At 48.5% G+C, this 27993-nt stretch overlaps 1 protein-coding gene across 1 annotated transcript in view; it reads right to left on the bottom strand.

Moving 5' to 3' along the window:
- The window catches only part of pik3c2b (phosphatidylinositol-4-phosphate 3-kinase, catalytic subunit type 2 beta), a 44769-nt gene extending 16776 nt beyond the window's left edge, over positions 1 to 27993 (bottom strand). Inside the window, exons 1-15 of the mRNA XM_036531194.1 lie at positions 27680 to 27993; positions 18126 to 19001; positions 17419 to 17519; positions 16838 to 16998; positions 15126 to 15246; positions 13270 to 13381; positions 12864 to 12943; positions 12695 to 12758; positions 11951 to 12097; positions 11229 to 11262; positions 10451 to 10646; positions 7312 to 7434; positions 4818 to 4985; positions 3317 to 3428; positions 907 to 1049 (exon numbers count right to left, since the gene is read on the bottom strand). Of these exons, the coding sequence (XP_036387087.1) occupies positions 907 to 1049; positions 3317 to 3428; positions 4818 to 4985; positions 7312 to 7434; positions 10451 to 10646; positions 11229 to 11262; positions 11951 to 12097; positions 12695 to 12758; positions 12864 to 12943; positions 13270 to 13381; positions 15126 to 15246; positions 16838 to 16998; positions 17419 to 17519; positions 18126 to 18887 (2324 nt within the window). The 5' untranslated portion in view covers positions 18888 to 19001; positions 27680 to 27993. The remainder of the gene's footprint in view (positions 1 to 906; positions 1050 to 3316; positions 3429 to 4817; positions 4986 to 7311; positions 7435 to 10450; positions 10647 to 11228; positions 11263 to 11950; positions 12098 to 12694; positions 12759 to 12863; positions 12944 to 13269; positions 13382 to 15125; positions 15247 to 16837; positions 16999 to 17418; positions 17520 to 18125; positions 19002 to 27679) is intronic.

Here is a 27993-nt window from a genome sequence, read left to right on the forward strand (position 1 = left end):
GTGTGACGATTCACCACCAGCTGCCACGGAGGCCTCGCCCACTGCTTTCACTTCCTATTTTTGGACCCCACAGGGGATGAAAATAACCCCCGCATCATCACCATCAGGTCGCGGAGAGTTGTTCTTGAGTGCACTGTATCTCTTGCAAGGACACAGGTCATAGCTTCATCCGAAGCCTCTGAGCTCGCTGTCCCATGTGTGCAATGGTGAGGCCCGGTGTAAGGCCCTTTGACTGTACTACTGACTTTAGACAGTGCCACATGTAGTTCAGGCATACCGGCTGGTAGGCAGAAATAATTGCTGATCTCAGTACAGTCCTCTAGTCTAATGAACTCCTCCTGTTCTTCGTGAAAGTTCATTCTGTCAGTCACGGAAAATATGACCCATTTGAATTTGGTTCACAGATCCTTTGGTAATAAGAAGCAGAGCAGGACCCAGCATTAGACTCACATTTTAGCATGGCAGAGCGAACCTATATAATCACTCAGGAAGCTCCTCAGTTTGTCCTTAGTTCTGACTTACATTTTAAAGCAAGCTTTACTATTTTTTTATTTGGTACTTGCACAACATTTTTGCTTCAGCACTCAGAGGGATTCAAGAAAATCCTTGTGCAAATCACAAGAAAAATAATACTCGCTGAAATATGTTCGGCAAAGCTGAGTACCAACTGCAAACAGGGAGGGTCTGAATACCCAGCCACTTTTCAGGCTGCTGGGAGGATTTGTGTGTCAGCCTGATGAATATGTGCGCTCCAGAAGGATCTGAAGGCACAGCATTCCAGCAGGGTAGCCTACAGCAAAGCTAACTTCCAGGAGCGCTGCGGGCTCCGCATTCCATCTCTGCCCCCTTCCTGATGAAAGCGCTGTGCGTTTTCACGGAAAGCGGCGCGGCGACACGGCGTCTCACCAGAAGAGGGACTTCTTGTGCAGGACGTCCTGCAGCTGTCGCTGGCTGCTCTGGTCCAGGCGGGAGAACTCGTACTGGGGGCTGAATTCGGCAGGCGGGGGTGTGGTGAAGCGTACCTCGAAGGAGGAAGTGGGGAAGTCCACCTGCGGGCAAGAAGGACGCAGATCAAAATTGTCCTCCAGCTTCACCGCCGAAGCCAAGAAACCAGCCAGAAACCACACAAAACTCAATTGCTCAAGGAACGCGCTTACCTGGTTACAGACAACCACACATTCAAACTATTATTTCCCACCAATCAGCACAAGTTAAGAAGTGTGAGACCTGTACCAGCAGAGTGGGGAAGGGGAAAGTCTTTAACCCAGATGTCAAGGGCAACATTTCACAGGTGTGTAAATAAAGGGTGTTTGGCTTGTGACTGTTGCCCTTACAGGGTTAAAGCACCAAGCAATGGAGCGGCTCCATCTCTGCTTACATTTCCATCCCTGCCAAAGCAAACACACCAACATGGGGCCCCGATGCCTGAGAGAAATGTTATTAAAAATAAAGAGGGATTCTCTGAGGGGTTAGCGAGAAAGAGAGAGAGAGAAGAGGGAGAGACGGAGAGGCACACAAAGACAGTAGCCGACAGTAAGAGACAAGGAGAGAGGGAGGGAGAGGGAGAGAGGGAAAGAAAGAGAGAATTGAGAGAAAAGCCACATCATCAAATGGCAAGAATAAAGAGCAATGGTGAAAAAAACATAGAAGATCAAGGGAATAAAATGCATGGGGTACACCGAAGAATAGAAAAATAGTTTTGAAAGTAAGAAAGAAATTAGATAAGGGAACAAAAGTAAGGAATATGGAAAAAAATGGGTCAAAAAAGAGAAAGAGAAGAGCCCAAATGGAGCGAAGGTGCTGCAGGGGCAGTAACAAGCACCAGATGTGCGAATGGCCCCAGATGTGCGCCTACTGTAGGGAGGGGGCGGGGGTGAGACTTGGAGACGTCTCACAAAGAGGGGGGGGGGGGGAATACGCGCAGATCACAGAAGTAAGTAATCGCAGCTAGTTGTCCACAAAGGCAGATGAAAGAGTTGCTCATGAAGTGAGTGCAGTAGGATAACCGCACAATCAATTTAAATGACACAGGCCGCTGCCCGTACACAAAGGTATGCTGTACGCAAACAGAAAGGGATCTGGTGCGGCAGCGGCCTGGCCCAGCAGCCTCTGCAGCGGTGTGCTGGAGGAGGTTCAGAGGACACACTGCCAGCTTCTGCCGCTTCGAAAGGAAGTGGCTTGCTTTGTGCGTTAGCATGCGTGTGTTCAATGGTACCAGGCACTTCTAGAGGGAGCCGATTGGCGGGAGTTGGGGGAAGAGTGCGACAAGCTCAGTGAGTTTCTACCCTCCTCTCATTAGAGGTGGAGTATGAGTTCTGTTAAAGTGTGTGACTCTGCCAGGCAGCTGGAAGGGAACAGTGTCATCTGGGGAGAGCTGGAAAACTGTAATTTCCAGTGTATTACATATTTCTGTGTGTGTGCGTGTGTGTGTTTGTCAGAGGAAGGAGGAGCAGAGGGCAAGTGAGGGAAAGAGAGAACAGGAAAAGGAGACAGCAAGAGTGAGAAATAGAGAGACAGAGAAGTGTTGCACTGTGTGAAACTGAGGGCAAGTTTAAAATGATGTGATATATTTTTTTTTTTGCTGTTTTTCCCCTGTCAGCCAGTGCAGCCCATCTGACCTACTTTTGGGTCTCTTCTGCAGCAGCCCTGACAATCCGCTCCCAGCCAATCACCCGGCGGCTCAGCTGCTGAACACTCAGGAAATGAGTTTGACCGGACTCTGCCGCTACTGTAGTGAAATAAACGTGCAGGCCCGCGGTGCGAGAACACACCCATCCACCGGGAGTCTTCAGGACCGCTCTGAGCTTATCGCTAACACCATCCCAGGTTGAGGGCACACTGAGAAAGCTTAAGCTGGCAGCGGACAGATGAATCTTTCATGCGGAGTCCATCCGGAGCCGAGAGCTTTGAGTGTGTATTATTTACCATGCCTTTTAAAAGCATTTTTTTCCCTGTTTGACACAGGGGGAGCTTTAATTGAACGGGACAACTGATCAACAAGGCGCCAAGATTGGCAATAACATCCACTACCATATTCAGTATATGCAACTGCCACTAAACATACACAGACAAACCGGGGGAGGAGGGAGTGGAGACGGAGGCTGATGAGGGTGTGATAGAGGTGGAGGAGGGGAGGTGGGAGAGAGAGGGAACACACTAATGCAGGGGAATGCAGAGGGAGTCCACAGTCTGAACATGATGCAGTCAGAGAGAGACTGACCAACAACGGAGGAGGTGGTGGAGGAGGGACGTCTGGGTGTGTGGAATTGGTGCAAATGCGTGTGTAAAGGGGGATGGGGGGGGCGGTGTTAATTACCTGCAGGATGACACTGTCTGGCTGGCTGAAGTTGGGGGTGCTGGAACGTGCATTTCCACTTCCTGGGGTCGAAGGCCACAGCCCAAGCAACTTCCTGCCACATGTAAGGACGCTACAGGGACAACAGAGCAGACAGAAGGGCGGAGAGGTCACGCGGGGTCATTGCCCAACAATCTTTGCTCTGAAACCTGCAGAAACTGAACACGTTATCAGCAACAAAAAGCACACAATGCCAATTTTGACAGCAGGGTGGTGTGGCTGTTACAGCATTGGACTCTGAACCCTTCTCAGTTGCTATGCTATAAAATACAGCTCCTGAAATGGGTTATAGGCTATTAAGTATGTAAATCCGACAGCACTGCAGGTCTCCCCAGACAAGGGAAAAAGATCCTTACACTAAAAAAAAAATGAGTAGGATTGACTGGCTCAAACAACGCTCTGTGTTTCTAAATGCTTCTAAATGAATGGACTTCAGACTCGCTCCTGCTATGATCCTACCAGCCAGCTGAAGGGAATTACAGCCGATCAAGCTGCAAAACAACAGGGCCATGCAGCAGTAAGCCAGGCCCTCCCGGACTCCCCCGCTCGGCCCGGAGGATCCCTGTCAGGATGGAGAGCGCGCATCCCTCCTGCTTAATCCCTGACAGCTGTTTGGCTGCTGACTCAGCACATCTGCGCTTTGTTCGGCTTCCCCTTATCGCTCTGCCCCGGCCCAGCTCCCCTCCTCTCCTCTCCGCGGGCCACGTCTCTCGCTGCGAGACGGCCCAATTCGCCGGGAAGGGGAAAAGGAGGCCCCTGAGGAGCCGGAGGGACGAAACGGAGGGCGCCCTGCAGCAGCACACCGGCCCTGACACGTGCGACCCCCCCCCCCCCGGCCAGCCAGAACACCCCCCCCCCCCTCCAGAGGCCGGGCCTGACGACTCTGACGACTGCTGGTGAAGCAGAGGGATGGAATAAATATCAGCGTGTAGCTGTGGGGCTGCAGCCTCTTCATGTTTCCAGCCTCTGTGGAGGGACGCACTGACAACTCCAGCTCCATGCAGACAATCGAAATAATTTACTGGCTGCGGGGAGCAGATGCCACAGAAAGGAAAACAGCAATCTCCTTTCCTCGCGGGGAAGTGCGGACTCTTCGACTGTTCTGCAAACTTGGGTTGTTTTTGGAAATAAATAAACCCCAGGAAAGGCTTTGGTTAGACACACAGAGGAATCATCAGTCAGTTTGTTAGGGCGATCCATCTGCTGTGTGTTTCATGCGTGCCGCTAAAAACTCTACCCGAGGCTTTGTCAAACAGTGATGGAAGTCTCTATTAAATACAGGTGTTAAATGAGGAGGGCTAATTTCAAAGAACTCCCGGAGTTCTTGAATGCATCAACAGCATGTCCTCGGCAGGGCACAATGGTACGGCGTCAGTTGCGGCTGAGAGCGGTCCGAAAGAAAGCGAGTCGGTTGGTAGTGTGTCATGTGACTATGTCTTTGACCCCCCCCCCCAAAACTCACTGTCTGAAGTTGAAGAGGGGCATGGTGACCCAGCCCAGCGGCTCCATGCTGCGCCGCTGCTTGCTCTTATCCTCGGCACCTCCTGGTGGCGGCAACAACGTGGCGTAGAGGGTCACCGTCAGCTGCGTCTCTCGCGGCAATTGGTTGATCTGCACCGGGAAACAGATCCTGTGCAGAGAGGGGTAGAGACAGAGACAGGGAAATGGGGAGGGGGGAGAGGTAGAGTTTTAGAGATGGAAACTCCAGCTGTGATAAACCCTCCAGCCCTCCCTCTGCAGTTAAAACTGACCAGATGGCACTGGATTAATGCCCAGGTGACACATTGCTCTTGCACCCTTACACATACACTTTAACTGTTTCAGTTAAAACGGATAACCTTAGCATAAGCCAACAGGGTATCAGTTAAGCACACGATCAAAGTAGCAATGTATTGTACCAATCCACTACGTTCACCAAGGTCTGATTCCAAAGTGACCTGGGTATGGATCTATAAAACCGACAGCGCCAATTCGAGCCAGGGCTTGGCACAGGCCTGCAGCGCCGGGCATCTTCCACATCCTGTGTGCCCACGTCCCCCCCGCGCTCACAGGAAACGGCCCTGGTGCTACACTCCGGGGCAGAGGAACTAGGATGTCACACCGGGTGACAGTCAGGCAGGGCGGACGGGGCACATGCTCAGCACTTCCCAGCTCGACTCCCCGCGCCCCGTCTCTCTTCGCGTGCCTCTCTGTCGGAGAGAGAGGGAAGCTCTTTTTCCGACAGGCGCATCCTGGAGGCCGCCACTCCATCCCGGGGACTCAGGTGTTATGGGTGGAGTGTCACTCTCTGTTCCTGTCCCATGCTTCCCCAATGCCTGCCATTCAGATTCTTCTCATGATGCTAACCAAAACAACCACATAAACACACAACTATATCCATAAACCACACCTCAGGTCTGAAGCGTTTAGTGCTCCTCATGGGAGAGAGAAAGATTACAAAACCGGGGAATGGGGGGAGCTCATAATCTATTCACCCTCATTATATACTGCCCCCTCTCACAAGCCCTCTGTGATATCAACCAATTTTGCTTGGTTAGATGAAAGCGTACATATCAAAACGCTTCTCTTTGAAAAGACTTCAAAGGACCTTTACTGCAATTGAAATGCGTTGCCTAAAAATAGCACCCTAAGTTGCATACCATCAGATCCAGACCCCTCTGGTTTATCTATTTACTTTATGCTCGTGTAAAATGAAAATGCGTTTACTTAAGATGTTGGGAGGGATGCTCGAGCAGAACCATGAAAGGACGCGCAGCAACAGGCAGGCAAGACAGGTAGCTAACTCAGCATACACTAACATACTAAAATTAAACAGAACACTTTATTTAGGAATCCACAGTACAGCAGCCAAGTTATTCTGACAAAAATACTGGTATGCGTGCAGCAGCGCTCGTTCTGAGTTGGAAATAACAGCATCGAGTGGCATAGCTGGAACTTTAACATAAACATCCGAAGCTCAAGTGATAAATCAACGTTTCTAAGATGGCTATTTTTGTTGCTAATGGAACAGTCCCCTCACTTAACAGCCATAAAGCTGGAAGAAATGAAAACAGTGAATGGTAAGCTATAGAAGCCATTTGCTGACATATAGCTACCAACCCCTCCCCCAAAACATATTAATGCTCCAGGATACAGGACTAAAAATATCATAAACAATGGGTCTTCAAAAATATCTACAGACAATACATCACATGCAGCAGGCAGCAAACAGCAACACAAAGTAAAGGGACCATTAATACAGCAACAGGATGTTATCTGGTTGCTTCAAGACTTGTTTCAAAGACTGCACTCCTAACAATAGGTCCTTCACAATCTCTGACCACAACAATAACCTGACAAACAACCAAGGGCATCAGCTGAGCTCATACAAACAGGAAGACAGATACTAGGGATGGAGGGATGGGAATGAATGACATGGAATGAACAAATACCCAGCACCACTGCGATAAATGCAACTGCCTGTATTTCCTGCAAGCAAACCACGCCAAACTGTAGTCAATGCAGCCATTAAGCACTGTCGTCTTCACTTTGAGTAGTGACACTCATATCTTTGATATAGGCTTCTCAAGCAACATTTTTCATTACAAAACAACATATCTCAACTTAAACATTCCTCACTCAAAGGACAAACCGCACTGCATCCAGTGCCACTGGCGACACAAACGACCCACTTCACGTGTTCTATCTATGTCCCTAAGGTGCGCCAAAGGAAAACTACAAGCCTGAAGAACTACTGTTGTCACCTGTGTGAACATTCCTTTCCTACTCCAGCCCTATCAGCTCGTCCTGTATGACACGGCGTTTTATCAACCACATGGTCAAAGAGGTTTCTGTAGACAAATGTTATGTAGACAACTCTGTGCAAAGCGCTTTGTGAGAATCTGAATCAAGATGGCTGCTTTACAAAATCCGACTTTGCTGACAAGACGAATCGACTGATCAGCAGACTTACTCACCTCTGGTCCCACACCACCAGGTGGAAGAGGTACTTGCTGACAGACTGCTTGCTGGTGTGCTGGGGGGCGCAGAGCTCTGCACCTCCATGGGTCAAGGAACAGGACAGGAAGAAGCCCTCATAGCTGCAGGAGAGAGAGGGAAAACTCAACGTTGGACACCCCTTCCCAAAAAACGTCCCTCTAACATCACTCCTGCGGAGCCGGCATCTTTCTCAGACGAACATATTCCAGGATTGACTCGGGTGACTCGGGCTCGGTTCTCTGATCGCAATGGGATGTGTACACACAGAGCTGGAGAGAATCCAGGAGAACGAAGGAAGTCAAATGAAGGAAGGAACTGAGTTCAGCAGCAGTTACCACTATAGGGCACTGACAAATAAATCCATCGTTTTTTCTTCCTTTGAAATAATCGGTGTTTCTGACTAAGGATCTTTACCCATAGGGGGGAAAAATGAATGTGAGTCAGGGTGTTCATGAATGGATACAAAAATAAGTCTCCTGTTATATCCATTGGTATTTGGCTCAGCACATTATTATGGAAGTAACAGTCCAGGGGCTGCAAGCCATCTCCTGCTAGACATCTCCCTCACTCCAGATATTGCCAGCAATTCCCTTGCATTATTACTCCAAGCAGCAAAGCATGGACTGCATCTCAAAGGGAGACAAATGACACTGATTTTCTTAGCTAAGCTTCTCACTATATTTTTGCAGTACAGAAACAAGAAGTTAAATTTTCAAAGGAACTGCAGCTCTGGTGGAGGAGATGGCTTCACACAGAAACAAACACACACACACACACACACACACACACACAAACACACCACATACAGGGCGTCCATGAATGTTCACACGCACACTGCTCATGCACCCAGATTTGCATTGCTCTGCAGCGTTTTACATTCTTGCAGTCTGACGCACAAGGAAACCGAAACCTTGTGCAAACTGTAGCATTTCAGTCTCGCTCCCCTTTCTACATGATTTTCTCACAGCAGCATGTTTTGTTAAGCCCTGATTTCAAGGGTGACCTTTGTGCTGTTGATGGATAGACAATGGCACCTGGGCCTCCTGCCAGCTCTGTTGATTCAACACTTGTTTTCCTTCTATTCCTGTCATTATCTTCAGCCATGGCTCATCCTTCTTTTTGGGTCTTTCAGTCCACAATCTGTCTATTTCAGATGATGTTTCTCTGTATGGGTTGGTTACGTTTTGGACATCACACCTTGAAAATCGATGCTTTTCTTTCCTTGTGCAGTACCAAGATGCTTCAGTGATCTTCTCATGTACACATTCATGTGTTGTACTTAATGAATGTGTCTAAGACTTATGTTCAGCAGCACACACACCCACGGGCGCACAGAAATACATGCAGGCATGTTTCCACACTCACAGGCACACACACATCTTTAGATGATAGCTTTCCTCACCAACTCACCACCTAGGTGAATAACGCTAACAAGGCCTCTAAATGAACTGACGCAGGATGTGAGAGGGACAGTCCATCAGGGGCTCTGAGGGATATCGGATGTTGCGAGATCAATGAACTTGTCTGCACACCCCCCCCCCCCTCAGAGACCCCTGTCCTCTTACAGACAGATGGCATGCGACACCAGGGCTGCCCTCCAACACCACTGGGCAGGTGCCTAGCGACCAGCCAGCCGCTGTCCCAGCCTCCGAGGTCAAAGGGCGCATGGGGTTCCCAGGCTGCCTCCTTTGTCAGGGGGCCGACCCTCAGTAAGCATCCATTTCAGAGGGAGACAAAGGCCTGGGTCAGTGGGCTGGGCCAGCCCTGCCGGGGGAATGGGAGTGTGAGGAGGGGGAAGAGACCGTCGAAGCCTTTGGGGGGGGGGGGGGGGCGTAACAGAAGGGGGCTGGTGGAAGCAGGGGGGCGGTTCCATTTTACTACGGGCTGGTGGGAACCTGCTGGTCCATGTGCAGGACTGCGTGCAGCTGCCCGTGCTGCTGTGCCTTTGCAGGCAGTAGGGGGTGCTGCTGAGTGATGCTGGCTCATGTCTCAGGCGTGGCCTGTGCCGGATTCAACTCAGGAGTGCAGGGGACTCTGGTTCTCAGGGTTCTCATGTCCCGCTACATGCTGTAATCCATATGGATTATGCTCAGGGATATGCAGTGAAGACAGCTGGCAGGGTTTTTTTTTTTTTTTTTTTTATTTAAGCTTCCTGTCGCTCTACTTCTACTGCCAGGGAGCTACTACTGCTTTATCTTCCTGGCACTTCTGAAACCCTGGAAAGCTTTAGACCTAGTCTCTTTTCACAGATGCATTATCGATCTCACTGTCGTACACACCGGAGAACGACTCAGCAGCCCTAATGCACAGTCTGATTTTTCCTCGTGTTTGTGGAGCGGATTCCATGCGTTGTGCCCCAGACCAATGCAAAAACTAGAGCAATAAGGGAAATATGACTCCTGTGCCCGTCCCTTTGCAAAACCTGACGCAGATACAAACTGCTTTGATGTTGAAGGACGAGTATCAGTTTCAATTTCAATAAAAAACCTTGTACTTTCCCATACGGCAGCACAGTCCACTGAGACACCGTGACCTCATCACGCTGCATCTTAAAAAGACGTTCTATCCACGTCAAGTACAGCTCTATTATGCAGCGAGAGATGACATATGTAACTCCTTCTGCAACTGCCACTTAATGCGTTTTGACGCATTTGGAAAAAACACTGAAATTACATTTAATGGACTTTATCAACTGCCCAACATGCAGAAAAAAATCAGTGTAATATGGATTCCTTACCTGCTTTCAGGAGCTATTTTTTCAAGTGCAGAAGCTAAGACGCTGTTTGAACAACTTATGTTAGTTCACTTTCCGTAATTTTGACCAGCTGGAGCACAGAACCATAAGATTAGTTGAGCCCCTTGTTAAGCCCCCCCCCCCTCACCCAATGTGTGCTGATACAGATAAACCAAGAGAGAAGCATATGATGCAGTTGCTGAGATGCAATGCATTGTGTGCAATGAAAGTGTGTGTGTGTGTGTGTGTGTATGTGTGTATGCACAACCGTGTGCGCACATCTGTGCATGGGCGTGTGGTTGTGTGTGCGTATCTGTGTGTCTGAGTGTGTGTGCGTGTGGCTGTGTGTATGCATGCTCTGGAGTGTGTGCATGTGGCATTACCTGGCAGCCCAGGTGATTGGGATGCGGTGAGCGGCGTAGACATTGAAGGACAGGACGTTGGTGACCAGGCCAGCCTCCTGCGTGGGGGCTGTGGGCCGGCTGCTCTGGGGGGTGGTGTGGAAGTTGGCGTTGAAGGTGCTGCAGTACAACTCCACCAGGTCTAGGATGGAGGCTGTCAGCCTCTCCACCACTTTCTCTGCAAAAACACGCACAGCGACGCTGCCAAACGTCTCTCAACAAATGCATGTATCGAAATGCTTTGTAATCTTCATGATGGCTAGTGATTTTACTGCCTCTGACAAGCGCTTCTGGACATTTATGCTGACTCTGTATGGCTCATTGGTGTCTGCTGCGCTGCCAGACCCTCTGCTATTCTCATATTGAACCGCTCCAGCAGAGTAGCAGTCTGTGAGATTAAGCTGGACTGCAGGTGTTTCAGCGCGGCTGCCGTTTGTGTTTATGCCTCTGCCGGAGATGGAACAATGGAGAGAATTCGCTTTGAAACCTTTTCCATCTATTTCCCCCTTCTGTGGAAGTGACCCACATCCCGGAAAAGGTCTGTGTATCCTTCCTGTTTACCCCAGGCCCTCAGTTAAGAGACATCCTCTGAGCTCAGACGTCAAGGATCTTTCCACACAAACAGGCCCTCTTCAGCTCAGTCGGGACGACTGCCTTTCAGCAGAGGCCAACCGCCCCGCACCCAGCCCCCCTCTTCCCCGGGATGTCTCTGAGGCCTGTCCCGCTGTCAACAGGAAGTGAGAATGACAGGTTCCTTTACCTCTGTTCTCTCTCTTCGCCAGCACGGACACATCCTACGCGGAGACAGAGAGACAGAAGCGTGATCACTCGAGAGCGCGGTGAAACATGGAACTGATACCAGCGACAAAAAAAAAGAGTGCATCTGCAGAATGAAAGAGATGTTGCGGTTAGCGAATGCTGAGATCTGTTTCGGAATGTGAGGAACTCGCCAGAAATAGCCATGACCGCAGATCTGACCAATAATAACATCAAGGGACAGATATTCTGGCACACGTTTAAAGGCTGTTTTCCGGAACAAAGTTTACCTTATAAGTACTATTAAGCATACGCTGGTGCTCTACGCTTGAAATCCGTTTCAAGCTTTATGCCAAATGGCAGCAAGTAAAAATGAAACCCAGGGCAAGTGCTAGATCTATTAAGCAAACACCTGGTTAATGGCTTGTAAATATTTGATACAATCAAGCGCTTTTCTTGGCCTTTTATTTCTCATATATTCATAGCCTTAAATGCTAAGCATTAAGTGACGTAATGCGCTATGACAATGTCTGGGACATTTTAAATCTCCATGTCAGCTCTTAACTTAAACTTTGATCATTTTAAGATGGCTCCTAAATCTTGGAGTAGTTGTTTGGCTACTGGAAGCTAGTCTCTGACCAAAGTCGCCAATGGATCAGATACATGTAAATGGGTGGGAGGACACTTAATTAAAACAGCAGGATTGTACTCTAGAGTAGCCACTACCTTCTGGACACGGGGCTGTAGGCGGCAAGGGCAGGCAGGCAGTTGGTTGAGGGCGGAGGTGATGTCAGGCGTCTCCACGGCAGCCAGCGAACTGCACAGTGCCTTGACAGACTGTACCAGTCTCTCCACACGCAGCGGAAGCTCCACCTGTAGTGGGAGCAAGAGAGTTGACGACAGTAACAATTGTAATTCTATAGTGGTATCGTCCTTTCCACGCACTTCAACATGCAGCAGAGAGGAGTATTAAATAAATGCACAGGACCCAACTGGGTGATGTACATATGAATTCTCTGCCAGAATGTTCACAACACATCATTTAAGGTAAAGGAGCACAGATTTATTTATCCTGCAACTAATGTTAACTAATGAGATCTTCAAGACTGCACTGTGAATTCTTATAGCATTGGAATTATTAACCAGAGTCCTAACTTTTGCAATTATTGCAGCATTTGTCTTTTACTGAATGCTGATTTTAACTGCTCTTCTATTTTAATGATGCTTTCATTGGATTCTCTTTCACAGTTTTCCAAAGGTTTTCCAGGAGGACTGCTTTTTCTGGGCTCAGGGAATAATTTTCCACTTTTGCTGAAATGGCTTTGGGTTTTTTTTCCCCCAGTAGTTTCAATTCCCTCTTGAAAATCTACTCTGCCCAGCACCCCGTCATAATGCAACTGTGAAAATGAATTATGTCAAATTTAAATAGTCATATTTTCACTGACTGAACGGTGTGTGCAGTAATGGTACCTCTGACAGAAGGAAGGACTCTGCCTCGTTGTGGAAGGTGTCCAGGAGAAGGGTGAGAGCTTCCCTGTGGAACGCAGACACACGGGTCAGCCACACATCTGCCAACCAACTGCCCTGACACACACACACAAGGCCTCGGTCCTGACCCTTTTTGGACCCGCCCTTTTACCTTGTGACGGTCTGCTTGATTGGCCGCTCCTGCAGGAGGATGCTCTGGTTCATCGTGGAAGGAGTCTCATCATCCTCCTCCTGTCCATCAATAAGAGAGAGAGAGACAGAGACGTCATGGGACATGGGCTACATCACCAAAGACCACATCTGAATGGCCTGCCTGCTTAGAAGACATTGAGATCTCAGTCCTGCCAGTTTGGAGCAAATAAGCAAAGATGGCTAATTCTCTAAGGGGCTCACAATGACGGGTAATCTAGAGCCATCGATCCAGTTCCTGAAATCTGAGAGCTGGACCTCTCCACTTTTTTTGTTTGAAAATTGTTGACAACGAAGAGGCTGAAACTGGTCAGGTCAGCGGAACTGGTGTCCCTCATTCTGTCTCCACCCCCTGCCTTCATCCTCACCGTGCGGGCCAGCTCCCGGTTCACAGACTCCCGCTTCGTCAGGAAGAGACGGATCTCCCAGTCAAACTTGAGACACTGCTGAATGTACTCCAGGCTAGCCAGGGTCTGATTGCTGAGAGAGAGGGGAGAGAGGTCAGCATGTCCAGCGGATCACACATCCACAACCACACACAGTGAGGGTCAGAACAGTCGCTCTCTCTGCATGGTCCTGGTTCAGCTGCCATTAAAATCCCCACTTTCAAAAGCATCTCAAGTTTACCATGTAATGAGTCTCCACTTAAAGTCATCTAATGGTGGCTCTGTGAGAAAATAAGACTCAGGGAAGGTGTTTGCCTACATGTATCAAATGAACCACATATTGGTCATTTCCTTGGTGTGTGCTTGGTATTTCCAATTCATTTTCAAATACATGTTTACTGTTTCCAGAAATGATCAAATAAATTCAACCTCCAACTGTACACACATCAAACAGAAAGAGTCCTTTAAAAACAAGGGTCGGCCCCAGCAGGTTTCCCTGCAAGTGTGGAGTGGCTGTTGCCAGGTTACACTGGGAAAACCCCCCAATGAAGTATAAACATGGCACACTATTGTCTGATCATGCGACTACGAGAAAACACGGCTAAAATCCAATGCACCACTGTTCTCAGTTAGCGCTGGCACCCGCCGAACAATGGCATCATTAAACACAGGAAGTCCCTCCCTCTTTCTACCGTGCCGGGTTATCACAGCGCACCCACACTTCCTCCTGCCCAGCTGCACTTGACAAGTGACAGAAACTGCCAAAACACACACATATACACGCAGACCCAGATACACAGATGTCTACATACAGCTGTCCTCCTCAGAATGTGTGTCCACTTCAAATTCAAGGAAATACTGGTCTGTCGTTTCTTCAGGAGACCTCACTCGTATGAAAACTACAAACATGAGTGAGGTTACACAGCTTATAGTCAGGGTGAAAAACTAAACACAGAAATGAATTCCTGATGCCAAGCAGGGATATAACTGAAGGGGGGCTTGTTCAAGTGGGAGGGGGTTCAGTGTGGTTAGTCTGTCCCACAGAAACAAGCCTGGCTTGTTTAGTGTACCGCAGACAGGGTTATAACTGGGGCCTTGGTTTGTGGGTAGAGGGTCACTGTAAGGCTTCCACCGTGTGCTGCATCCCAAAACCACCAATGGGGGGTGGGGCTTCAGGCTATGGGCGCGGCTCATGTTAGAAGCAGATGCCAGAATGACGCAAAACAGGTGGAGTTTTCTTACCGTGTCATGATGCATTCACCCCCCCCCCCCCCCCCCCCACCTCCCCACACACACCTCCTGTACTGCACTGTGGGGGCTTTTATTTTCCGCTCCGGGTGAGCTGCAGGCAGGCTGCCCACTGGACCAATCCGCAGTCAGAGTGGGCGGCCTGCCCAGAGAGGCGAATCAGGACCCTGGAGTCGCTGCGCCACAGACACGCGTCTGCGAGGGGGATTTGCCTTGTGGGTAACCGCAGCGTTCTGCTGTGGCGGCTAGGCCCGTGTTTATTACAATGAAGTCTATGATTTTGCATGTTCTTTTGAGGGGGGGAAAGTCCCACAATTAGGGGATTATCATAGGTTTCCAACATCAATACTCCTCTCAAATACTTAGCCGCACCACAATTCTTTGCTTGTTTACTTTAAGCGTTTTATCTAAAGCTGTTTTACTGAGATGGAGAGCATGGATCAGGAAACCACCGCAGAGCCACAGAGAATGACTGGCAGCTGGTAGAGCCGCCAGATGATTCACATCCTTTCAACGGCGCAAGCAGGTGGAAAGAGGTCAACAACGTCAGCCAGGAATGAGGCAGAGAGACGACGGCCAGCTTCGCTTACTTCTTCAGGAACTCGGCCTGGCCGCACACCTTCAGCAGGTAGTCCTCCACGTCGATCAGGTCCAGGTCGTCGTGGGCGTAGCATAGCGTCTGGTAGATAAGCAGGTCCACTGTGGACGAGCCTGAGGGGGAGACAGAGAGGATTCCATTGTTGCTCACTGCACTGGCATTATCACATTACTACCATTTAAGAGACACTCTTATCCAGAGCGACTTCCATATGTTACGGTTTTTACTTGTCATGCATTTACACAGCTGGATATTTACTCTGGCAATTGTGGGTTAAGTACCTTGCCCAAAGGTACAGCAGCAGTGCCCTAGTGGGGAACTGAACCGGCAACCTTCCGGTGACAGAGCCCTGCTCTTATCCACTATACTACACTGCTGCCTACAATACACTTTTATACCATGCTGACAGAGTAAGTCATAATTGGACCAAGGAAGAAATCAAGGGTGCACATAAGGATTCTGCCTCCACATGCTGACCCAGGATCAGTTCAAACCTTTTTCACGTAACAGGTTCAGTGCAACAGTTGTTGTGGGCAGAAGACATCAAAAGTATGAAAGTCTGGAAAGGGAGCACCCAAATGCTTCTCCCTTATCGGCTTCTTTGATGTCCATTCCCAGTACAATACTTGAGAAGACGCGTTTGTAGAGATACAGGGGAAGCCCACAATCAGCTCAGTAAGCAGTCCCTCCCTCTGTGCATGAAAACAGAAGGAAATCATCCCGCTCAGCCAGGTATTGCTGCTTCCAAGGAGCCTTATTCATAAGCACCCAGAGGCTTGCTGGTAATAGGCATGGCCTGTTTGTCTCTGTGCCATTTATCTCTGACTGGCTCTCTTTCCTAGAATTGACTCCTTCATGGTGCCTGGCAGTGTTCAGAGAAGCTGTTTTCTTCATGGGAAGTTAGGAGTGTCGTAAATATGAAGGAGAGAATAATGCAGCTAGAGGAAAACATGTATGACTATGCAGGACGGTGCCCTTTTCTTGAAAGGATGTTTTCTGAAGTGAAAAAATGAACGTACAAAAACAAAACTAGCATAAAAGAGCAAGTACTTTGAAAGTTCACAGCCCAGCTCCTGTTTCTCTTGACTTTGGTAAACATGCTCTAGGTTCATGAATCCTCACTCCTGCATAATCAGCAAAGGCGATTTAACTCAACTGCTCCAATAATAACGCAAGAGCAACAAAGTTTGTACAGATGGTGAACAGCATGTTGTCAAATCGCTGAGTTGCCATGGATAAGCAGTATCCTTATCTAAAGAAATAAGTCAGTGAACTCAAATGCAAAAGAGGCCCTATGTCCATCTGAGCAGCCGTCTCATAATCCATGCCACAAGTGCTGTGATCTTTCTATCCCTTCCCTCATCTTTGCTTATTTGATTTGCTCCCAGTCCAATTCATCAAATGCTGTTTCTTTTAACTGAGCCAACAAAACAGATGGCCAACAGGGTATGGCTTTCAATGTGATTCCATTAAGAGAATCCCACAGCAAAAGCTGCAATTCAGTTAATGGGCTTGTCTGCACCAGTCCTAAATCCTGCCCAGACCGACCCTCTGAAATAAAGGTCCCTGGATACCACTGAGAGCACACAGCTCCTAGATGCAGCAGGCACGTGTAGCCTACCAGAGATTGTGGAAGTCTGTGAAAAGGAACATCCTGGAATTTTGCCGGCGTGCTCAGGAGCCGGGGCTCCCTCGGGGTCTTACCGTCGCAGGTGAAGGTGAGCGGCTCTCTGAAGTGGTCGCTGATGACGGTCACCTTGACGCTGACGCCAAGGCCCTGCTGCAGCTCGTCCTGTGCCACGCAGGGGCTCCACACGAACCCCGCATTCTTGGAAAGGTCGCTGCACGGGTAGGCCGACCGCAACCTGCTGGCGCAAGCACGGGGAAGCTCAAAACAGCTCTGGCAAAAAAATTCAGAACACAATCTCCCTACAGTCTGACTCGTCACTCCACAAGGCAGCCTATCTCCTCAGAGAGGTGCTACACCCCTATAATGCTGGCCGAGGCATTTTTCCCCCCTTTTTATTCAAATTCAAGTTCAGACTGGACCTCATTCTGCAATGCTTGTTCACTCTCGAGCAGACTTGGTCAAAAACAAAACCACATTCAAAACGGTTTTCAATTCAAAACCCCCATGGGTGACTGGCCAAAATCTATTCAGCCTCAAGGACTGGGCTTTTCTCTGACGAGCGTTCAAAACAATGTCAAATGTTAAAGTAACGTCAAAGTGAAATCAAAAGGCAAAACGCAAGCGAAGCAGGTCTGACACGGCGCGAGAGACTCACACGTCCAGCATGTGGCAGAACGCCGCCACCTCCTCGTCCCTCTCCTCAGACACCTGAAAGAGCTCGTAGCCGAAGCCATTGAGCCGGGAGCCCAGGGAAACCTGTCGAACAGGAGGAACGACTTCGTCAGGCCGAGGCTGACATCACTGCCGTATGGTATCCTGCCACACACTCAAGACCCAACCCTCCCTACACGCTCAAGTGACAGGTAAGCATTCCACTTTTAAACTCTGCCCTACAAGCTGATTTAGAATTCCCAGTGAAACATGATGCCCATCTCCTGCAAACTTCAGGAGGGCTGTTACACCTTCCAGTATTAGATTTTTAAGTGAATCAGAGGCCTCTGTCAGAGCATGTAATTCGAGTTTGACGAGACGAGCCAAATCCCCTCGGGTATCTAAACATGGCATAACTAAACCTTCCTCGAAAGCAGAGGCGATCTCGCAGCTTTCAGCGCCTTTCCAATCCATGTGAATTACTGATTATATTGAGCACTTGGCCGTTATCACATATAACCTAAATTACCCATTTAGGCATATTATTGACTTTATCAAGTGATTTGGATTATATCCAGCAGGAGTGCAGTGTGAGGCCAGGGATAGCCAAGCAAGTTCAGTTATACTGACAGCTATATTCAGCTATATTCACAGCTATAGTCTAGACTTGGGGTTGTATTGGAAATCTGTAAAGCCAAGTAAATCTGTTACCGGGTCGGCGGAAACTCTGCGCTGGTTCTTGTTGCTCTTCTGGATGGGCAGGTAGGTGCGGGGGGGCACCTGCGGGGGGAGGGTCTTGCTGCGAGCCACTGGCTTCCCCGATGTGTCTGCGTTGCCCCTGCGGCCCCTGGGGTGCGGCCAGTCCCCATTCAGCCTGGCCAGGGACTCGTTGAGGTTCTCGTAGTTCAGCGCCTCCCCGCCGGACAGTTTGGGCTGGTCCACGTCGGGGGTGAACAGGTTTACGTCTCGGGGTGCACAGCTCCGCCGGGATGGGAAGGGTTCGGCGGGGATGGGGTTGCGGGGCGGGACGGCGGGTGGCGGGTCGTCGGGCGGGTTGAAGTTTTTGGGCAGCAGCAAGGACGGGCCCTCGTAGTCACCCTTGACGGGACTGTCCAGGATGTAGAGGGGCTCCTTGCTGTAGCTCCGCGGCTCCAGGTTGGCCCGCGACGGGTTAGACACGCCCGGCTGGAGGTTGAGCGTGGGGTCGGAGCCCGACAGGCCTCTGAGGAGGTTCCTCCCCGGCGGGCTGAGGCTCGGCCTCGGGCCTGAGTGCTCGCCGCCGCCACCGGGGGGCGCCTTCCCCCCCTCACTGACACCACGGCCGGAGGGCGATTTCTCCTGCTTGAGACGGGACAGGGCGTCGTACTCCATCTGCAGGGCCTCCGCCAGCACCAGTTCCCGAGGGCTCAGGCCCAGAGACTCCAGGCAGCCCCACCGCTGCTCGCCGTCGCTCTGCGTCTGTGCCGCCGACATCCTCCTGCAGGGGGCTCCACAACCAGAGCAGGGGGAGAAACACTGAAAGGAAGAGCTACCAGGGCAAGGCAGGGGTTGCTATGGACACCACAGGTGATGCATGGGGCTGGGAATCTGTAGAGAGACCAAAGAAGAGAGAGGGCACATCAAGACCAAAATAAAGCTTATATTTCAGAGGCCAGAGACCTCTCATACACACCAACAAACTGGATATTTCATGGCAGTCAACCTGCTGCCAGGGAGCTGTGTAAATCTGCTTTAATAAAAGCCAATCCAAGCTGACAGTACACACAAAAAAAAATGAAAGGCTTTGATCTAATAAAAATGGCCTGAACATGTCAACATATCAACTTGACTTTTAATCCCCCCAGCTTTAGTAGAAAATCAGAGAAACTCCAATAAACCAGTCTGAGGTTTTAATTCGCCTGTCCTGTAGGACTGATAATTACCCTCTCCCAACAGAGTGACCAACACCGTGAGGCCTCTTGACATGTGAGAGACCTTGATTATGCTCAGAGGAAATTGATGTTTCATACAGGAAATCTCATCAACTCTGCACGGCTGAGGCTAAGGTCACTTTTAAACTTGTTTCCATTGTTGCTAGTGTGAAACACTCATTTGAATGAAGGCCTCTTAACTTTATGACTCTGTTTGGACCACCTTGAGTGCCTTGTTCCATGCTTTCCCAAAGCACACTATACAGCAGTACTCAGGGGTTCACCGCTTTTTGTTTTCGCTGTACATAAAAAGCCCTCTCTTTTTTCCCCTCACGAGCACTTTACTGCAAAACGTGCTACCATCAATAAACTGCAGAAAATTTCTCCATCTACTAGGAGATGAGGGAGCGCTGAGCTCACGTCATAAAGCATGACCATGTGATACCGCGCTGGGCTGATGGAGAGAACCTCGGCCGACGTTCTCACGGAGCTGTTGTTTAGAATGGCCCGGGGCCTGGGTAACCGGGCGTACAGGTCACATGACGCAAGTGCGATGCCCACCGCACAGATGGCACTCCCCCCCTCTTCCGTCACCGTGCGGACGTGACCCTGACCCCTCGCTCTCTGCCAGGACATGCTGCGTCAGCATCAACACCGGGCCAGGCAGACGCTCCCCAATACGGACGTCCTGCTGCGCGCGTGCACCTCTTTGTGACCCAAGGCCGTGTTTTCAGTTCTGCTTGAGGTGAAGGGCTGTCTACTCCAAATGTAATTTTACAGAGAAAATCAAGTCTCTCTCCAGGCACTGCTGAGGGTGAACCAGCAGGAAAAAAAGCTCCACTCCTTTTGCTGGTGTAGGCTCTACTATGGACACACACTGCAAACTCACAGCTGTGAATTGCATTAGGTCTGTTCTTCTGTGTTAATTACAAGTAGGGGTGGGAATCACAGAGTAACTCACGATACGATACTATCACGATACATTGCCCACGATAACAATGGTACCACGATTCTGCAATCCTCGATACATTGCAAGACAATCATCTACGATACATCAAGATATTTGTGTAACTGAAAAAGAAAAAATACCCATAAAAAAGCAAAAAGCAGAAATTGTGTATTTATTCACTGCATTGTGGTATCAGTTTCACAGAATTTGACAATTATCTAAACTTCGCAATTTCTGACTCCAGAAGGCACTGGAAAATGCAGCCGTTGTGTTACATATTTTGCGGCAATTAAAGTCATTCAAGTCATGAGTTCATTCTATATTTTACATTAGATGTTTTCTGTATGGCCTCCATGTGTATTGAAATACAGTGATTAGGCTAGGTGACAAGCTAGATCATGTAGCGCCAGTGTTTCTCAATCCTGCTCCTGGAGGCCCACTGTCCTGGACTTTTTCCATCTTTCCCTGCTCTACCTACCTGACTGAACTCATCGGTAGCACTTTTGATTAGCTGAGCACACCTGATTTAATCAAGAGCATGCTAATCATGCTAATCAGGTTTGTTTGGAGCAAGGATAGACAGAAGATATGCAGGACAGTGGGCCTCCAGGAGGAGGATTGAGAACACTGAGTAGCCTATTTCCCATTATCAGCTGGCTCCGTTATTTCTTGTAGGGACACGTTGATAACGAGCTCCTATGTGTCATGAACTACCTGGACTGGCTTGTAATGGTTACATCGATCAGTCTAATTTCCATATTAGAGCGCTACACAACCCCACACCATCAGCACGAAACTGTTTTTACTGAATACACCCTTTCTCCGGTCTCCACTGATGTGGTGATGGTCGTGAGCGTGAAGAGGCGTTTCCAAGGCCAAGCCGCAGTTCAAATTAGTTTTGAGGAGTTGGGAGGTTGGCTAACCGTAAGGGAAGACACAAACCACGGAAAGCCCTAAGCATTGCTGCTCATCCTTATACAGTGAAAAGTTAACAGCAAAATTCAATGTGACAACCACCGTATACAACAACCGATGTGTGTGGATACACTTTCAACTTCATTCTGGGAAATAGTACCAAGACATTGGATCACATTGTAAGAGGGAGTTAACGTTAGCTAGCACGCTAGCTGATGTGTTTTTAAACTAACTTTGGTAGAAAAAAAAAAGTGTGATGAGGGACCGGTTGGCCGACTTGACAGCCGTAAGTGAAGATATATTTTAAATTGCATAGCGTTACTACTTTGCCAGCTAAGAAATGTTAGCTAACTTATCTCAGTTAAGTCGATGCCCTGTTTTCAACAACCAATTATAGCTAGCCAACTAGCTGGCTAGTTAGTTGATCCTACAGTTGTTACATCTTTATGGCGGTCAGTTGTCCAATAATAACACAACTAAGTAGGTCATCAAATTAACCATAAAGCAAGTCATTAAAATGAACGGCTGCAAGTTTAAGGATTATGCAATGTAACGGTGTAAATTCGCGAGCTAGTCGTTAGTTAGCTAGTACCACCAGGGTGTTGGTCTGGAGCTACGTTCAGGGTGGTCAGGGAAAAGACTAGGTAATGTTAGTTAAGTAATTGCTAACGGGAACCAACGACAAGTTCAAGCTGAGACTGTGATGCTTTAACTACTTTCTGTTTTTTGGATAATGTTAGGTAGATAAGCTTTTGTTTAAATGCATCACACAGAATACTAGCGATATAATTGTAAAGTACCATTCAATGTAGACAATTTTGTAAGTAGGAGCTACCTAGCTAAGTTGGCTAACTACTCAACTGAAGCTAGATACTTATATAAAACAAAAGTCTCTACCATCCAAACCGTTTAGTCAGCGTTACTTTCTGAAATTGAGTTGGACAGGTCTCATTTCCAGGGAGGATTGAGAAAGAGAAGTTGTGCGCATTTTTTCACCGCAAGTTTACCCTCATTCATTTGATAAGTGCTACCACAAGGAGTCATGAAGTAGTGACTCTGGTAAGTCAAATTGGCGAGGGAATCTGTTTAGAGCACCTGCATGTTTTAATAAAAATATCGAAATTTGGTGCCAGTGTATCGATAACGTATCGCAAGAGGAAGTAATACAATATCTTCCTGTATGAATATTTTGTCCCACCCCTAATTACAAGTCATGGTAATGCTGTGCACTGCAAAATCAAACCTAATATTCTGAATACCTCCCCAAGGCTTATACAAAATACGTAATGCACAGGCCCGGCATGAGAATTAAGGACACCATTTTTCCCATGGAATAAATCATCTGTCTGATCCTCCATCTTCCCTTCAAGAGCGACAGGGTGCGCACGACCCCACCTGACCTCCTGTCACCGTGGAAACGGTGCCCTTGACTCCCACAGAGCAAAAGGCTCCTTTCCGCTCCCTGAGCCCTCTTTCTCCTCTCAGGAAGGTCTTGCTCAGATCAATTAAAACAAGCCACGCTGGTTGCCACCCGTGCCGAGAAACCTCAGAGAGAGAGAGACAGAGGGAGAGACTGTTCTCTGCTTCCTCTGTGAGAGCATGGGCTCTTCAGATTCTAAGCCTCCTGCTTTCCACTACTAAATTTATGGGAACAAGTGTCACTAAGCCTGTCAAGCTTTCTCCTCAGAGGGCTTATTGTTTAGAGGAATCCTGACGATAATGCCCACAAGTCGCTGTTTCCCACGAGGAGCCAGGGAGACAAGGTTACACCGATCCCATTGATTGGCGATGTCCCTTTTGGATTATTCATAAAGATTGGCTGCCCCGCGGCCGCCATTGTCTGGCACAGCTGTTTGTCTACGTCACACAGCAAAATGCCGTCGAACCCTAGAGCCGCGACACAAGGGCCATTCAGACAATGGGGCCGTCTCCAAAGGCAGAGCTGCGTCGCCGTCCGATGCATTTCAGCCTGAAAAAGGGGGTTTCCGAGGGATTTGTCGCGAGCATTAAGGCCACGAGGATTACTGAGTCAGTGACAGGGATGAACAGCCAAAACCAGACGTGTTTGTAAACAGACATTCTAGACGTGAACAGATGGATTTCTAGTTACACATGTTTGAGTTTTCTAGACGCTCTCATCGTTGGGATTCTCCCCTTGCAGGAAGAGTCCCCCACCCCACCCCCACCCTGTCTCCGTGCTCTTGCCAGGCCACGCAGGCAGGCTGGGACCTCGAGGCAGAAGGGAGCGCTAGCGGGAGGCGGGGACAGGGGCATTGTCCCCCAAGACCCTGGGCCCGGAGTACAGGCCCCCGGAATCAATCCCCCGTAGGGACTTAATCCCATTCAATTAGGGTGGCTCCCAGATTGGCCAAACAAAGGACTGGGGTGGGGGGGTGGGGGGGGGCGCACAGTCACGTGAGGCGGGGCAACTCAGATGGTCACACAGCCTGCTCCTCGGAGGGGGGGGGGAACAAAGGGACCGCTGTGATCACCGTCCCACCCCCACCCCATCAACACACACATGCACACACACCCACACAAACACACACACACTCTCTCTACACATACAGAGAAAAGGTCCCCCTGCACACAATCAACTCCCATAATGCCCCCCAGAACAACAGACACATGCTTCCAGGCCAGCTGATCCTCCGATCGCGGCTGACATCGGCACATTATGTGACACGTTCCGCGCCCCCCTCCCCGCTCTCCCCCACTCCCCCTCCCCGCTGAACGCTCAGCCCCTGGGCGCTGGAGCATGTTCCCCAGCCTGCCAGTTCCCACCCACCACGGAGTGTTTGGCAGTCACCGCACAACGTCGTACGGCCTGCCATCAGCTCACCGCTCCACATAGCCAATCCCAGCGTTCGCTCCCCGACCGCGGGCAAGAGCTCAGCGAGACGCAGCGGCTAGGCAAACCGGTGCAGCGCCCCGCGGAACCTTCAAACAGGAACCTGGTGCGCTGTGGCAGGCGAGCAGGCGTACGCCAAGCTCCACGTCAACGTTCTGAGTGCACACGGGGCGCAGGCTCGTGCAACTAAACACAGAGCAGCGAGAGAGAGAAAGAGAGAACACTGCAGTCCCCTGCCATTGGCACCTTCCACCGACACACTGAACACAAGATAGCAGCCAAGACTTTTCCACACAAACCCCCGCGGCCCTCTCACCTGTCCACTTGTCTAAATATTCCCATCAGTGTGGCATGCTGCAGTCCAGACCATGGCAGCCGTCACACAGCACACTAATACAGAGCATAACAGGGGCGGGCGGGGGGGCAGAAAATAACAAAAATTAACCAAATTAGCCTTTTACCTTAACCAAATGCACCAAAGATAGGCGGCACACTCTGGGCCTGTAGTGACAGGGTTAATCGGGGAAGCGAGACAGACGCTGAGGTCTGGGCATTGGTTCCGGGCACTCGGACCAAGACGGGACACGCACCGTCGGCCCTGAAACTGAACGAGCAGCGAGGGAGAGGTGGTGACCGAGTGCAATCCCGACAGACTGCGACAGTGTCAGCCTGCACCGGCCCCCCAGTTACCGGGGATTGGGAGAGATGGGGGAGAGAGAGGTGCTTCTGGTGCCCACGCACACACAAACACAAGGCAAAAAAAACGCCACAGTATGGACCTCCACACAGAACAAAAGCCACAAAAGCCAGGCTCGCAGCAGAGATACCAACAAAAAACATGTTTGTGTTTTTTCCCCTCTCAAGAATCGCGCATTCAAAGAGCCTGACGCTGTTGAACTCAAACTCAGACAATTAGCCTACGCTGGAAACGGTGCCATTCCAGACTGCACCAGCATTTTCCACTGACATGAAAATCCAGTCTCCAACGCAGAAGCATCCAAGCTGTTTGCACACCCATAAAAAAGCTAATTATACACACTTTTATCCATATCAAGCAGATCTCACCTGCTGAACTAGCCAATTTTGTTTTGTTGTGTGTGTACTTTTCTTTGAATTTTTTGCTATAATGTATGAAATTAAATATTTGAAACAGGTGACTGAAACAGGCATGAATCCAATGCTGTTCTGCCTGAAGGATTCAGCCTAGTTAAAACCAAAGACCAACATTCTAACACAAAAACTAACCTGTGCAATGGAATAAAACTGGGCAGTTAATGAAAAAATACCTTCTTTCCAGATTACTCTTTCCTATTTCCCAGTATAATATGACTATATCTAACTTGGAAAACTAATATAACCACTGCAAATAAAATAATAATCTTTATCTTTTGCTGATTCTTTGTTATCTTTTTTTTAAAATCCCACTAATGCAGAATATCTTCCTTAACACTGCTACATACATGTATAGTAACTATACACCATGGGAGAAGACCATCAAACACAAAGATCAGAACCTAATTACTGTCAGTTCAGAAAGTTCAAGGTTGTCATTTGCCATAAATTGTATTACTCTGGCTAAGACCAGCAGACAGCTAAAATGTGCCTGATAATTAATTGAATGAATCTGCTTAAATAATTTATATCAAAGCTTAATGTACCTCATTAAGATCTGTATTAAAGGACGGCTATGAATAATCTCACTGGTATTACTGTTAGAGGCACTACTTTGTACTTTGCACAGATAAACAGTATGGACACCCATTTTCAATGTTACAATCTTCTGTACTTGTAGAACTACAGTGCCCATAAACACTATTTGATCATTTACACAATCAAGGAAAATATTCATAATCCTTGCAGTCCTTTTGGTGCTGTATCAGACAGTGTTCTTGAAGTGAAAAGCAACTGTCTTCATTTTGCCTGGCTTTGTGAGTGAAGGCAGAAATTTCCTCACAGGTGCTGACATTTCTTTACTTTAAGAAAAAAAGAAAACATAGACAACCATGGAGGCGATGCTTTATCAGCCCATGCTTGTGAAACTGAGACGTTTCCTGACACCTGAAGATCACCAAACATCCATACTTCTGTCAGTTCAGATCTGATGATGGCTGACTTATCAGATCGGGTGGTGTCTTGTCTGCACAGCAACACACCACAGCCACACCACAAAACAACAAGCTGCAAAGATGTTAATTATTAACTCCTAATGCAATAAGTCTTCAAGTAAGCACTGCTCCGAATGCCTACGTCCATATACGCCTTTAATCGCATAACTGTGAACTGCAATTTTGTGAATTGCAAATTAGGAGTTAACTTATAACCCAGTTGTGCAGTAGCCTGGTATAAAAATGAGTACCAACTTGGAGAGTCGCTGAAAAGGAGACTGTCTCCTTTTTGTGACTGCAACGATACAATAAATGCCAACAGATACTGTGGACATAAACTACAATGTCTTGTTTGGTACAGCTCACATGTACGAAACGCTTCGTTAAAGAAATATATTCCGAACAGAGTCAGCCGCATGTCTGTAGCCACAATAACTATATATCACGACAGAATTCACTAGAACTACCAGCCAGGCCCTTTTATAAGTGGACTGCGCCTATAGATTACTGATGGCTACACCAGCTAGTGATATTTCAGTTAAAACTGTGGTGAAGGCAAATGGGTGATGCGGCTAATGAGCCCCAAAATGTATCCATTACAGTGGTTAGCTAAATTAGTTCTTTTTTAAACGTTGCTATTCGCTGAAATGCATCTGTTTTCAATTAAGCATTGTTTACCTTTTAGAAACGTGCCCTGGCTGATGACAGATGTGGTTTAGCAGGCTAACGTTACAGTGCTCTCCGACCATGGCCCTTTTCCAACACGCCACCTGCTCACAATGCATGTTCCCTTGCTAGGAAGCTAACTTACGCGTAAATTCTTGACTTTGCAGACAATATTTCAAAAAACCCGATAAATTACATGTGGTACACAATTCTCAAATAACAAAATTAACTATATATAGTTAATGCCCGAATATAACGAGCAACCTATCTTATCAACACAGCATCTTCACAGCTATTTCGCCTGCAAAATCAAAAACAAACTTGCCCGATAGAGCATCATCACTGCCATAAAACCGTTACGCCTCGCTAACAGTGGCTTCGAGGCCAACTGACTTTGTTAATAAGTTTGAGCATCGTTGCCTAGCTTCTGTGCGGCAAGAAACACGCAGCAATCACATCGCAGCCTATAGCTAACGCTAGCCGGCTAGTGCGTAAACATTGCATTGTATTGTTCGCGACATCAGTTTCGGACGATATGATATTGCAGATCAATTTTCTAGTTGCAAAAATGCCAATTCGTATCGAAAAAAGAATCTGTTCGTTTTAACTAGCTGCATTACTCCACAACTGCCTCTATGCCAGACACAACCGGCTCCAGTAAATTATATTTTTTGTTCTACTAGAGTAAAGCTAGCTATCTAGCAACTAGCCAAACAACGAAATTCACCGTGCTGCAATAACGTTATCGTTAGCTAGCTCCACTTGCCCTTGCTGCGGCTGGAAATAACTAGCTAGATGATATCATAGCATGTTCAGTTACGTTTGGCCTTGAATGATACAATCAAAGTAGAGAAGATTAAACGTCTTACCCGCTCTATGACCACGGCAACACCGGCACCATAATAAACGCTGTAATTCTCCTTCAGGTTTACTGATTCCCGATTGCGTTGATTCCTTGATTTGTGGCTAGCGATCCTCGCTAACTAAGCATCGGTTTCCGGCTGATGCTGTATCTCTACTGTATCCTTCACTGCATTTATCACGGCACAGTTCTCCCCTCTATCCCAGTTCTGCGTACCAATCGGGGAACCAAAGGCTGCCGCGTCTCTTCTCTCTTTAACCCGGTTATTTTGCTGCCGAGTTGCTGAGTTTTCCAGTCCTGCTGCTCAGTTGCACATCGCCC

Source organism: Megalops cyprinoides, chromosome 6, assembly GCF_013368585.1.
Source record: "Megalops cyprinoides isolate fMegCyp1 chromosome 6, fMegCyp1.pri, whole genome shotgun sequence".
Taxonomy (NCBI): Eukaryota; Metazoa; Chordata; class Actinopteri; order Elopiformes; family Megalopidae; genus Megalops; species Megalops cyprinoides.